The 14,274-nt window shown below is 37.1% G+C and overlaps 1 protein-coding gene across 4 annotated transcripts in view; it reads right to left on the reverse strand.

Annotated features, from left to right (window-relative positions):
• Positions 1 to 14,274, reverse strand: part of CEP170 (centrosomal protein 170kDa) — a 130,782-nt gene that overhangs the window by 15,198 nt on the left and 101,310 nt on the right. For 3 of the 4 annotated variants that reach the window (XM_011955707.1, XM_011955708.1, XM_011955706.1), the window contains 2 exons: positions 2,897 to 3,044; positions 503 to 673 (listed from right to left, as the gene is read on the reverse strand). In XM_011955707.1, the coding sequence (XP_011811097.1) occupies positions 503 to 673; positions 2,897 to 3,044 (319 nt within the window). Of the gene's footprint in view, positions 1 to 502; positions 674 to 2,866; positions 3,045 to 14,274 lie in introns of all 4 variants that reach the window. The other variant, XM_011955709.1, reaches the window with a different exon arrangement.

Raw genomic sequence — 14,274 nt, forward strand, 5'->3', positions numbered from 1 at the left:
TTTTTTTTTTTTTGAGACAGAGTCTCGCTCTGTCGCCCAGGCTGGAGTGCAGTGGCTGGGTCTCAGCTCACTGCAAGCTCCGCCTCCCGGGTTCACGCCATTCTCCTGCCTCAGCCTCCCGAGTAGCTGGGACCACAGGTGCCCACCACCTCGCCTGGCTAGTTTTTTGTATTTTTTAGTAGAGACGGAGTTTCATCATGTTAGCCAGGATGGACTCGATCTTCTGACCTCGTGACCCGCCCATCTCGGCCTCCCAAAGTGCTGCGATTACAGGCTTGGGCCACCGCGCCTGGCCAAGTTTTACAGTTTTTCTTGCATTATTTAATAACTAAATTCGTTTGGAGTTAATTATTTGTATATGATGTGATGTCATGGTGAAATTTCATTGCATTTATTAAGGAGAATCACTTTTTCCCCAGCCCTACTTACTGAATGGTTCCTCCTATTCTCACTTACGGAACATGCTTCTTCTGCCGTATGTTAAGATTTATAGTTTACTTACTTCATCCCTGCTCCAGGTTCTCCGCCTTGTAATTGTTAAGTGATCAGGAGGCTCTGCTGCTTGAGGTCTTGGATCACCAGATCGACCGTTGTTTCCTTCTGGTGTTTTAGAATGAACTAATGGAGGAATCTTTCGGAAGTTGAGGCTTTCATCAAAAACACGATCAACCAACTAATGGGATAAAAGCAAACCTTTATGAGAACACAGTAATTTGAAAAAGTACCAATATTGGCATTACAATTTTTATGATTAGACAGAAGTTATTCCATTCTCAAGTAGTAACAGAGGCATGACATCTTCAATAAACCAATTACTCTTTCTTTTTATAAGCACTTCAAAGGTATTTCCTTTATAAAATCGAGGTTTATCTACATAGGTTTTATTTTCAAAATCCCAAGTAACTAACTATGTTAAATTTAATTCTTCCATGGATAAGATTTTCTCCAAATGGAAAACAGATGGTAAGTAGAAAAAAAGCTGAGCCACGTAGATGGACAATGAGTTCATTTTACTCACATTGCCTTACCAGTATAAAATAATGTTTCATTTTCTTTTAGTTTCCTATCTTGTTTTTCCTTTTTTTCCTCCCCAAATCCAGGTGTCAAATTTCTTCACAAGATACATAAATTGCAAATTCCAATTAAGTTTACAAAAGGAAAATATTTTTTTAAACCACAAAATAAATATTTTGGTCTTAGTCAAATAAACTTTTCACAATGCTACAGAAATTACACATTCTAATAAAAATGATATACTGCCATCTACAGTGCAAATCACAGACATACAATACTAAGTAACTCGGGTTTACTGAAGAGGGAATCAACCTAGTACAATATTCTGAAATAAAACAAAAAAAAATGAAATTTATTCAATGGAATGTTTAAGTAATTTTACTGAATCTGAGTGAATGTATAATTATGTTAGGTAAAATTTAGTTAGAAAGCTGAGAAAATAATATCTTCATCATTTTAAATGTACCAGAAGAATTGTGTATGTCTTGCCACCAGGACGATCCTTAAGGTTTTCATCAATAAGGATGATTTCACATACAGTTACATTTGATCAATGTGGTAACAAAACTCTACACAGATTGATGAAGTATCATTTAATAAGTTAAACAACACATCGAAGGAAAACAAACAAAAAAGTGACCATTAAAGAATCAGATTAAAGAATAAATGTGACAAAAAGCAAATGAAGAAAATATTATTAGCACAGTTTACCACAATTAAATTTGTCAGAAAGGCTAGCCATTTTTTGCCTACTATTTAGGATTATCTTGTAAAATTGAAGAAACAGAACAATCAATATCAGGGGCTGGCAAACTTTTATGCATAAAGAGACAGATAATAAAAGTTCAGGCTTTGCAGCCATACAATCTTTCTCTCAACTACTCAGTTCTGCCCCTGTAGCAAAGAAACAGCCATAGATGAGAGTTAAACAAATGAGTGTGGCTGTGTTCTAATAAAACTATTTATGAACACCAAAATTTGAATTTCATGTAATTTTCATGTTGCAAATTAGTATTCTTCAGATGTTTTTTCCTGCCATTCAAAAATGTAAAAACCATTCCTAGTTCTTTGGTCTGTATTAAAACTGGCAGCAAGGCCAGTTTGCCAATCTCCAAACACAGAAGTTCATTCTTTTAAATGCCAATCCTTTGCTTACATATCTGTCCCAGATGAAAACAGCCAACATGGCCAAAGAGTACCACTAATTTTGTATTATATGTTAAAGGCGCTGTCTGGGGCAATGTTATGCAAATGGTGCCTCCTGGAGTTGTACTGTAAGAGGCCCTGATATTGGATGGGTAATAGTCTATATATGCTAACTTGTATCCTAGACTTTATAAAAATGTTCTGAATATGTATTTGTATGTGTGTATATTACATACATATTTCAATTTTTCAAAATATCTTTAAGTATATGGGTATTTATCAAAAGAATTATTAAAGCAGTGAAACTGTAGGATTTTTCTCTTTCTTTGTTATTGGAGTATCTTCTACTTAACTAGCAATGAAAATACTTTTAATTAAAGCATTTTCATAGTCAAACTTTACAGAAACTTTATACAATCATTTATTAAATTTTGGGTTGCTTTTCAAGGTACCATTTATATTCACGTTTCAAGTGAAGCGACGGACCAAGAATTAGCAGGTAAAATGCTGTTTCTAAAGAATGTTCCAGCTTCATGTTAATAGTAGACCAAATGTTAGCCTTCACTAGTTTTGTTACAAAAACATAAAATAAATTGTTAAAGCAAAGTTGGAAAATGCAGAGCTTCATGCAAACAGGGAGGGTGGACATAACTAAAATAAACTAAGCAAAAAGCTAAAAGCAAAAGAAATAAAGAAAAGAAAGAACCTTATGCATTTCTCCATGAAGATCTCCTACCTCTTCTCTAGTGTCTATGGCAGAGCCAGGGGTGGTGGCAGCAGTGCTTACTGTGGTACTAGGGGCAGTGCCTGATGAAGTCACTGAATCTATCTCTCCTGCTACATCGTTGATCTCCCGAGCAATGAGAGCAAGATCTTGGCTGATCCTGGTAATAATTTTAGAAAAGAAGTTTAATCCCTTTTAAATCAACAGCTCTAGAAACAATCATTTATGAGATAATCAGTCATGTAGGTTGTATATCTAATTAAATATTTGTACCCCAAATTAACTATTAACTATTTTATAGTTAATATAATCAAACTCTTAAACCTTAATTCCAAAATTAAGATTGATGAAACTAAACTCCAAATAACCTACAAGACATCACCTTGATAAATGTACTTTAAATACCCTTGAGTAGAGATACGCCCTTAACATACACTGTTAGTGTTAATGACTAGCATTAATATATCACAGGGGTTCTTAAATTTGGGGAATAATGGATAGAATTCAAGGAGTTCATGAACTTAAATGAGAAAAAACAATTACAGTATCATTTTCACTAACCTCTAAGTGACGCTTAGCATTTCTTTCAATTATAAATACAGGCAACAAACCACAGTGGTATTAGCAATACTGGTGATTTTTGTCATCAACAGAGATCACATTACAGTTGCTACAGGTATCTTAAAACATCATTTACGGTCATCACTACTTCAAAATTACTGAAGTCATTAAACACACAACAATAACATTTTATTTAATGTTAATAAAGAACCATAAATTACTCTATTACTTTCAAATACTTTCATAACTGAATTTCAATATAATTGGATTTCTTTGTAATTCTTTTATGTTTACACCTGAGAAGGGCTCTACAAGCTTCACAAGATGGCCAAAGGGGTCTCCAGTACCAAGAAATTAAGAACTCTGCACTCTTTAGTAGAGCACTTTACACTATGCACAGCACTTTCTAGTACATGTTGTGCCACTTGAGGCCCACCCAGTTCTTTTGAGGTAGGATTTATCTGACTTTGTCACAGTCTCAGAGAACCTGAATGGCTTGCTCATGAGCACATATTCAGACGCAGCTAAGGCAGGACCGGGATCCAAGATTTAGTGCTCATTTCCACAAAGCCATTTGCATTTCTACCTACATGGACTGAAGAACTAAATAACTGTTACCGGTGATAATCAAAGGGGAAAACAGATTTTTCTTTTAGATTTTTTTTCAAGAGGGAGAAACTTACAAAAACTACCACTGATATTCTTGTTTTTTGAGAAACATTTCGTTTCAGTAAGATATTAACGTTTTCCAAGTTGCATCCACTGCCCATAAACTCAATGTGGCTATTTCCACAGAAAAGGTTTTGGAATGACAGACTATTATTAAAAGTATATGTGAAAGTTTCTGCAACTTCAAAATCCAAAGGAAATAAAAAGTAACTTAAAAAAAAAAAAAAAAGAGCCTAGGAGGTCTGGCTATATTGCCCAGGCTGGTCTCAAACTCCTGAGTTCAAGCAGTCCTCCAACCTCAGCCTCCCAAATAGCTAAGATTACAGACATGTGCCCGGCTTAAAGTAACTTTTTTTAACTTACGCAAAATGTAAGTTTGAAAGACTTTCAAGCACATTAGTAATTACATAAAAATTTAGATTTAAAAAGAGAACTAGGTTGAAGTTATGGACCAACAGAAGCAATTTATGGTCAATATATAAACTTTGTAAGAAATGACAGTTAATTCCTCATTTATTTATCAACACAAAAAGGCAGGAAAAACACCGACAAATATTTACTGATTCCTTATTATGTGCCAGGCACTGTGCTAAGTCTTAAAGACTACAACAATGAAGAAGTAGAAAGAGTCCTTGTCCTCATGAAGCTTAGAATAAATAGAAGGCACCATTATAATATAATGAGAACATTACAAAGCAGCTTCATATTCCTCAACTCATTTAATTCCCACAACCACTCTGTAAGAGAAGTATTAATCATCTTGTTTTACAGATAAGGAAAATGAGACACAGGAGAAGACATGTGACCATTTTTTTGGCCAAGGTCACAAATAGTTAAGTGCCATAATTAGATCTTTTCACTATGCCATGGTATATCTCACATGATCGCTGCATATATAATTTTAAAAAACATATTAACTGTTGATGTGATTCTTTTGAAAATGTGTTAAAAGTGTTCCCTTATATAATATAGCAAATCCTTGCAATTCCCCAAAATAAATGAACTAGAATGAGAAACAGAATAACAAAGCTTAATGAGATAAAATACAGATAAGCATCAGTGTATCCAAAACACTACTTTTCATTAAAGTTTTTTTATGCAGATGATCTGTACAATGAAGTTTCTAATATTTGTGGAAAACAGTACAAATTAATTAGAAAAAACATGGACAACAGCAATCTCCACACGTGATACAGTAAAATATGTATTAAAATAAGCAATCTTAATGTATACACAACATATATTGTTGATTTGAAAACCTAATTGATATTTTCACATTTAATTCCATTTTATTACAAAATTTAGATAAGAAAATAGCACCAAAGGAACAAAACAGAAACTAAGGGTTCAGTTCTCCAACATTAGTCTAGTCTTTATGTTTTCCCGAGTGTCAGAACCACTGACTCAGTTTCAACAATTCCGTAGAAGTATGCATTATTTAAGAAAAAAAGGTGAGATAACATGATAAATGTACTTTAAGTCACAAAGTTTGTAATTTTTCTATGTAAACTATCTCAGTCATAACACTTTTTTTTCATGAAAGGCTGTATACTGGCAAAAATAATTGTACATTTTGCATATATTGGAACATTAAAGGATATATTAAAAACTATAGTTCTCGTGATATGCATACCCAACTAAATATACAATCTTTGCAAGATTATATATCATTACAACCACAATAGAAACAAACTATCGTACTTTACTGATTTAAAGTGCCAACACAACATTGTTTTAAATTAGCTATTTAAAAATTTGCCTTATTTATTATTTTTTGAGACAGACTCTCACTCTGTTGCCAGGCTGGAGTGCAGTGGTACGATCTCAGCTCACTGCAACCTCTGCCTCCTGGGTTCAAGCAATTCTCCTGCCTCAGCCTCCAGAATAGCCAGGATTACAGGCATGCACCACCACGCCCGGCTAATTTTTGTATTTTTAGAAGAGATGGAGTTTTACCATGCTGAACAGGATGGTCTTGATCTCTTGACCTTGTGATCTGCCCACCTTGGTCCCCCAAAGTGCTGGGATTACAGGCGTGAGCCTCTGTGCCCAGCCAAAAATTTGCCCTATTTTTTAATAGCACATTAGTTTTCAAAAGTTTTTACATGTAAAACTTTCCAGAGGATACACACATGAACCACTGGAATTAAGTTTCCTTTAACATTACTGGAAAAAAGAAACTGGTGGGCTATTTATGAAGTATACTAGCTTTAGAATCCTAAAACCAAAGCTGATGACAGCAAGTCAAATCTCCTGTTACTTTAACATTGGTGAAGAGATCATAACTGTAATGACTCAGCTTTTAAGAAATAATTTAGTCTAGTTTGCAAATGACCAGAAGTGTTACAACGTAAAATGAGTTTAAGGAGAGACATTTAAGGGTCGTTCCAGAAAAGCTCATGATTTCCACACGATCTAGAAGAGTTTAGTAAGAAAAAAAAGTTTTGTAAGAGGAAAAAGTGCTAGCCAATTTTCCCAGCACCATTTATTAAATAGGGAATCCTTTCCCCATTTCTTGTTTTTGTCAGGTTTGTCAAAGATCAGATGGCTGTAGATGTGTGGAAAACAGTGTGGCGATTCCTCAAGGATTTAGAACTAGAAATACCATTTGACCCGGCCATCCCATTACTGGGTATATACCCAAAGGATTATAAATCATGCTGCTATAAAGACACATACACACGTATGTTTATTGCAGCACTATTCACAATAGCAAAGACTTGGAATCAACCCAAATGTCCATCAGTGACAGACTGGATTAAGAAAATGTGGCTCATATACACCATGGAATACTATGCAGCCACAAAAAAAGGATGAGTTTGTGTCCTTTGTAGGGAAATGGATGCAGCTGGAAACCATCATTCTCAGCAAACTATCTCAAGAACAGAAAACCAAACACCGCATGTTCTCACTCATAGGTGGGAACTGAACAATGAGATCACTTGGACACAGGAAGGGGAACATCACACACCGGGGCCTATTGTGGGGAGGGGACGGGGGGAGGGATAGCATTAGGAGATATACCTAATGTAAATGATGAGTTAATGGGTGCAGCACACCAACATGGCACATATATACATATGTAACAAACCTGCATGTTGTGCACATGTACACTAGAACTTAAAAAAAAAAAAAAAGAGGAAAAAGGGGATATCAGCTGAAAGGTACTCAGGAAAGCTGGAAAAAGAAAATATAAGGAAAAAAGTCTAAGGTCAATTATTCTAAGTGAAGTAACTCAGGAATGGAAAATCAAACACCACATGTTCTCATGTTCTCACTTGTAAGTGGGAGCTAAGCTATGAGGATGCAAAGGTGTAAGAATGACAGGAATTAGCTTTCAATCCTTGTATAAATTATGAACTCGTTTAGAACACAGGCTCTGTGTTTCAGGTTTTTTTTTGCCTCCCCAACAGTGGCAAATATGGTCAGCGATTCATAAAAAATATGATTTATAATAGGATGCACCAGGGAGACTTTGAATCTGAATAGAGATCATGGTAATGAGATACGGGAAGAAGAATGGAGAAGAAATTAGTGGTCCCTCTCCCTCCCAACTCCTTGCAATGGTATAAAAGCCAGTCAGCCAAATAATAAAGAGCCATATTATTTTTACAGAGTCAAGGATCCTGTATCAGGCCTCAAAACTTCAAAGGCAGGTATAAAGTAAAAATTCATAAGCATGTGGCTAAAAAGTTTTTTCTTTCCATAGGCAAAAACAAATGTTGTTTCATTAAGGATTTGGTTTAGCTTGTATTTTTCCTTCTAAGTGATTAGCTCACTCATGCTCTCCCCTGCACCTCAAATAGAACAAGTACAGTGGTTTAAGGTTTACAAGGCATGGGAAGAAAAAAAAAACAAACCTCGAGATATTAGCAAATTCACTTCATTTCATTTAAAATTCTCATTGCTTATACAATGCAGGAAAAAGTACACTTGTAAGAGACCCCGTACTAGCACACAGAGGGGGTAAAAAGTCAAGCTAGAAGTACATGAATGCAGGCACCAACTGGACCTATAAAACAGGACATATAAGGTTTTCACTTTGTGTATGAGCAAAAAGTTCTAGATGTTCTCTAACCAGTAAAGACCAAGTGTGAATTCCCTGTCTGGAGGCAATCCAGATGGAATGCTCAGTATCACTGGCTACGAAGCATGAACGCTTAGCAAGGTCAAATAGATATTTGGAAATTCTATCTCCAAATAAAAGACAGAATTCTTATTACTACACTGCCTACAAATAAAAATACAGTACTTTTTTTTGGTATATAAAAAAGTACCCAGATGAGGCTTTAATGTGATAAGGCTGTAATTTAAAAAAATGTACATGCCTTGTAAATACTTATAACTACATTTTCCCCTGAAGGCTTTTCCTGGTTTTGGCCCATCATTCAAGATTATTTTTCTCAGCTGTTAAAAGCAATGAACATAACCACATTTATGTGATTCTGTCATTAACTGGATCTCTTTTTTCTTTTTATTAGATAGCGCCTAATTTTAATACAGCCTCTGGCTTGTGGTAAAGCCACATCTGATCTTCCGTTCTTCTTGACATGCCTTTCATACAGATGTGTTACCACTGTAAACAGCTCAACCTGATCCTAAGAAATTCACCTAAGGTTTCCTAGAAATGTCATTCACATGAGTTCTGTATTTTAAACCATGACTTTGAAAATAAGCTATGTAAAAATCTTTAGAGTTTGACTTAAAAATTTTCAAATTGGAATCTTAAGCATTTAAACTATTCACGGCCTACTGATAATGAGTTAGATATATTTTAAAAAACAAAAGAGGCCGGGCACAGTGGCTCACACCTGTAATCTCAGCACTTTGGGAGGCTGAGGCAGGTGGATCATGTGAGGTCAGGAGTTCAAGACCAGTCTGGCCAACACAGTGAAACCCCATCTCCACTAAAAATACAAAAAAATTAGCCAGGCATGGTGGTATGCGCCTGTAATCCCAGCTACTCGGGATGCTGAGGCACGAGAATTGCTTGAACCTGGGAGGCGGAGGTTGCAGTGAGCTGAGATCGCGCCACTGCACTCCAGCCTGGGTGACAGAGTGAGACTGTCTCAAAATAAAATAATTTAAAAAATTTATTTAGTTATTTACAAAGCAATGGTTATGAATGATTTCATGATCTCACTGTACAATAAAGAATAAAAAGTTCAGTCAAGAGGCTTGAAGATTAATTTATGTATTGATTAACTCATATATTTGACTTACATACCAACTATAAGGAAGGTTCACAAAAAAGTTTCCTAATGAAAAGGAAAGCTTTTTCTCTTCCATTAGTGGAAACTGTCAGTTAATTTATTAGATGTTAGTGGCACTGTGATTCAGTAATAGAAGACCTTCAGGAAAAAATTTTGGCAAACCCCATTCTTTATGCAACAAAGGTATGGAGAACTGGGACAGAGCTACTCTGAGCCACAAAAGGTTTAGGATGGGATAATAATGAGTTGAAATCGGAGGTTCCTTTTGGGCAGCAAGAGCAATTTAATGAGTGACCTGATTACAAAAGCAGAGTTCGAACCAAGTACATGGAGTCTACTTCTAGCCATCAAGAGACAGGGATTTAATTTTTTTTAAGGCACCTCAAATTATTGTCAATGAAATGTTTATCACTACAGATAAGTTACATTTGATAAAATGTAGAAAGATTCTAGTCTCGAAACTAGACTTATGAATGTGCTTCGAATAAGCAGAGAAAGTCGCAAATAAAGAGGTAATTAAGAGGATAACTTTGCAGGTTTTAGCAAACCCATGCTATCTCCACCAATGACAAAATCAGTAAGTTAAAAGAAGATGGTCTGATGTCATCTGACAGGAAAGTACTTATTCAATAAACAAGACCTGAGATCGCCAGAGTATTTTTAGAGACCCGGGTAGAGACTATGAGGAAGGAATAATGAAGTTTTAGGAAATGCGGGAAACTACAGAGAAATTGAAGAATCACTGTCATCTGAACCTATGGGCAGATGATTTATTTCCCTCCTCTTGCTGTTTGGATCTGACTAGCCCAACAAAATAACAGGGCCTGGACTTTAGATATTATGAATCAATAAATTATGTCTTAAAACTGACTTAGCAGATATGCCTTATTCCTTGATTAAGGTAGTTTTTATTTCCATAATATTTTCTCCAAAACAAAAAACATTTTGGTATTATCAAAGCTCACCTCCACTCACAACTTCAAACATAGTATATTCTTCAATTATATTGTAATTAAAGACTTGTTAGCTAAATTGCAATACACAGAAAAGCGTTATATTACCTTATAGACAATAAGAAAACCCATACCATTTAATTCTGACAACTAAATTGGTTCCTATCAACAAAATAAACAAAAAAAGCACAAAGCTTTCAATAATGTATTAAAATTACAAGTAATTTGGTTTCTTACTGTTAAGATTACCATTCACTCATAACTGTAACTGCAAATATTTTAGGCTTGAAAAACATAAACCATAGTTCTATTTTAAAATGTTTTCAAAGAACTTGATCAATGTTCTTTTTACTTGAATTTCACTAATAAAATTACGTGTAAAAGACTCAGTAATAATAAAAGCTTTTTGTCTTACAATGCCAAGTGAGTTTCATTTGGGGTCAACAAACCAGGGAATGGGACTGATAGGTGTTCTGTGATACATTTATTTTTTTTTAGACAGAGTCTCACTCTGTCACCCTCGCTGGAGTGCAGTGGTGCGATCTCGGCTCACTGCAACCTCCGCTTCCCGAGTTTCAACAATTCTCCTGCCTCAGCCACCCGAGTAGCTGGGATTACAGGTGCACGCCACCACACCCGGCTAATTTTTGTATTTTTAGTAGAGATGGGGTTTCACCATGTTGCCCAGGCTGGTCTCGAACTCCTGACCTCAGGTGATCTGCCCGCCTTGGTCTCCCAAGTGCTGGGATTACAAACGTGAGCCACCGTGCCCACCCGACACATCTATTTAATGATCACTTTAATATTAAAAAATAAGCCACTTACATACCACTGTTTTTACCAAGAGGTCAAAAACATTTGTAATAATTAAGTTTGGACTGAAAATTTGAAGAAAGCATTGGCTGGGATTCTTAAGCACAAATAAGGTAAGCCTAGCATTTTATAAACTGTAGGAATGTAATGCTGATTCTGAAATTCCAATTCTATCTGGATTCTCATAAATTTAAATATGTGAGATCTACAGAAAATTGAAAACTCCAAATAAAGTTCTAACTATAATCATAAACCACTGTTTTCTCTGTATCCCTCTTAAATATAACTAACATTTATTGACTGCTGACTACATGTCAAGCACTAGGTTAAGTATTTGCATCAACTTGTCACCTCTCTCAGGTTGGCACCATTACGTCCATTTTACAGATGAGATCACTAGAGCACAGTTAATTAACTCACCCAGGGTCACACAGACCTTGTGGTCGAGTTGGTTCTGAACCTCAGACCAAGAATCCGGTCTGAGTCCACAGTCCATATTCTTCACCATTCAGCTACACTGCATCCCTGTCACTGAGGTTATCTCAGAGTTCAGCTGCATTTCCAGCTCCCGCACCATTCCCTGATGATATCGTCTATCCAAGTATTTACTCTTTGCGAATGACTCTACAACGATAAGTCTAGCTCTCACGGCTTCCTGTTTCACAGCCACGGTTCAACCGTCTGCTAGATTTTTTCACAGGGCTATCCTTTAGGCATCTTGGTGTCAGTATGACCAAAATACAACCTATCTTCTTTTTCCATACCTTCTGGGTTCCCTACTCTCACCAGTCTCCCATCTGATCAACCATGGAACCATTTTAAATTCTGCCTTACTATTCCAGCAATCATCAAAAGCTAGGCCTCTTGTGCCATACAGCCAAGTTATGGATGCAAAGGAAAAGTTCTTGAAGTAAATTAAAAGTGCTACTCTAGTGAACACAGGAATGATATGAAAGCAAAACAGCCTAAATAGCCTAATGCTGATATGGACAAAGTCTGAGTGGTCTGGATAGAAGATCAAAGCAGCCACAACATTCCCTTATGCCAAACTAATCCAGAGGAAAAACCTAAACTCTCTTCAACTCTGTGAATGCTGACAGAGGTGAGGAAACTGCAAAAGAAAAGTTTGCAGAGGTCGGTTCATGAGGCTTGAGGAACAAAATCATCCCCTTAACATAAAAGTGCACAGAGAAGCAGCAAGTGCTGACACAGAAGCTGTAGCAAACTATCCAGAAGATCTAGCTGAGGTCACTGATTAAGGTGGTTATAATAACAACTGGTTTTCAATGTTGATAAAACGGCCTTTTATTGGAAGAAGATGCCATCTAGGACTTTCATAGCCAGAGAGAAGACAACGCCCAACTTCAAAGCTTCAAAGGACAGGCTGACTCTCTTGTTAGGGGTTAATGTAGCTGGTGACTTTATGTTGGAAGCCAATGTTCATTTTCCATCCTAAAAGTCATAGGGCCCTTAAGAATTATGCTAAATCTACTCTGCTTGTGCTCTACACATGGAACAATAAAGCCTGGATTACGGCATATTTACAGTGTGGTTCATTAAATATTTTAAGCCCACTGTTGAGACAAACTGCTCAGAAAAAAAAGATTACTTGCAAAGTATTACTGCTCATGGACAATGTACCTGGTTACCTAAGAGCTCTGACTGAGATGTACAAGGGGATTAATGCTGTTTTCATGCCTGCTAATATCCATTCAGCAGCCCATGGATCAAGGAGTCATTTTGACTTTTTGTTGTTGTTGTTGAGATAGAGTCTCGCTCTGTCCCAGGCTGGAGTGCAGTGGCACAATCTCGGCTTACTGCAATCTCTGCCTCCCAGATTCAAACGATTCTCCTGCCTCAGCCTCCGGAGTAGCTGGGATTACAGGAGCATACCACTGTGCCCAGATAATTTTTTCTGTTTCTAGTAGAGATGGGGTTTCACTGTGTTAGCCAGGATGGTCTCGATCTCCTGACCTCGTGATCTGCCTGCCTCGGCCTCCCAAAGTGCTGGGATGACGGGTGTGAGCCACCGCGCCTGGCCCATTTTTGTCTTCTAAGCAGAAAATGTATTCCTTTATTTAAGAAATACATTTTGCAAGACTATAGCTGTCATAGGTAATGATTCCTCTAATATACCTGGACAAAGTAAACTGAAAATCTTTTGGAAAGGATTCACCATTCTACATGCCATTAAGGACATTTGTGATTCATAGAGGAGGTAAAAATATCAACATTAACAGGAGTTTGGAAGAAACTGATTCCAATCCTCATGGATGACTTTGAGGGTTCAAGACTTCAGTGGAGGAAGTCACTGCAGATATGGTGGAAATAGCAAGAGCACTAGAAGGAGTAGAGGTACAAGTGGAGCCTGAATATGGGACTGGATTGCTGCAATCTCATGAGAAAACATTAACAGATAAGAAGCTGCTTCTTCTGGATGGGAAAAGAAAGTGGTATCTTGCAATAGAATCTACTCCCGGTGAAGCTGTTGTGAGCACTATTGAGTTGACAACAAAGGATTCAAAATATTACATAAACTCAGTTGATGAGCCGGCAGCAGGGTCCGGGAGGACTGATTGCAGTTTCGAAAGAAGTTCTACTCTGGGTAAAATGCTATCAAGCAGCACTGCATTGCTACAAGGAAATCTTTCATTAAAGGAATAGTCAATCAATGTGGCAGACTTCACTGCTGTCTTATTTTAATTAAGAAATCACAGCCGGGCACGGTGGCTCATGCTTGTAATCCCAGCATTTGGGGAGGCCGAGGCGGGAGGATCATGAGGTCAGGAGATCGAGACCATCCTGGCTAACACGGTAAAATCTCGTCTCTACTAAAAATACAAAAAATTAGCCGGGCGTGGTGGCGGACACCTGTAGTCCCAGCTACTCGGGAGGCTGAGGCTGGAGAATGGCGTGAACGCGGGAGGCAGAGCTTGCAGTGAGCCGAGATTGCGCCACTGCACTCCAGCCTGGGTGACAGAGCAAGACACTGTCTCAGAAAAAAAAACAAGAAATCGCCACAGTCACCCAAGCCTTCAGCAACCGCCACCCTCAAAGAAGTCAGCAGTCAGCAGGGATGTAAGACCCTATGCCAACAAAAAGCTGATGACTTACTAAAGACTCAGATGATCACTAGTGTTTTTAGCACTAAAATATTTACTTGTTTAGGTGTATATATATA

Source organism: Colobus angolensis, unplaced genomic scaffold (assembly GCF_000951035.1).
Source record: "Colobus angolensis palliatus isolate OR3802 unplaced genomic scaffold, Cang.pa_1.0 Scaffold40, whole genome shotgun sequence".
NCBI classification, from domain to species: Eukaryota; Metazoa; Chordata; class Mammalia; order Primates; family Cercopithecidae; genus Colobus; species Colobus angolensis.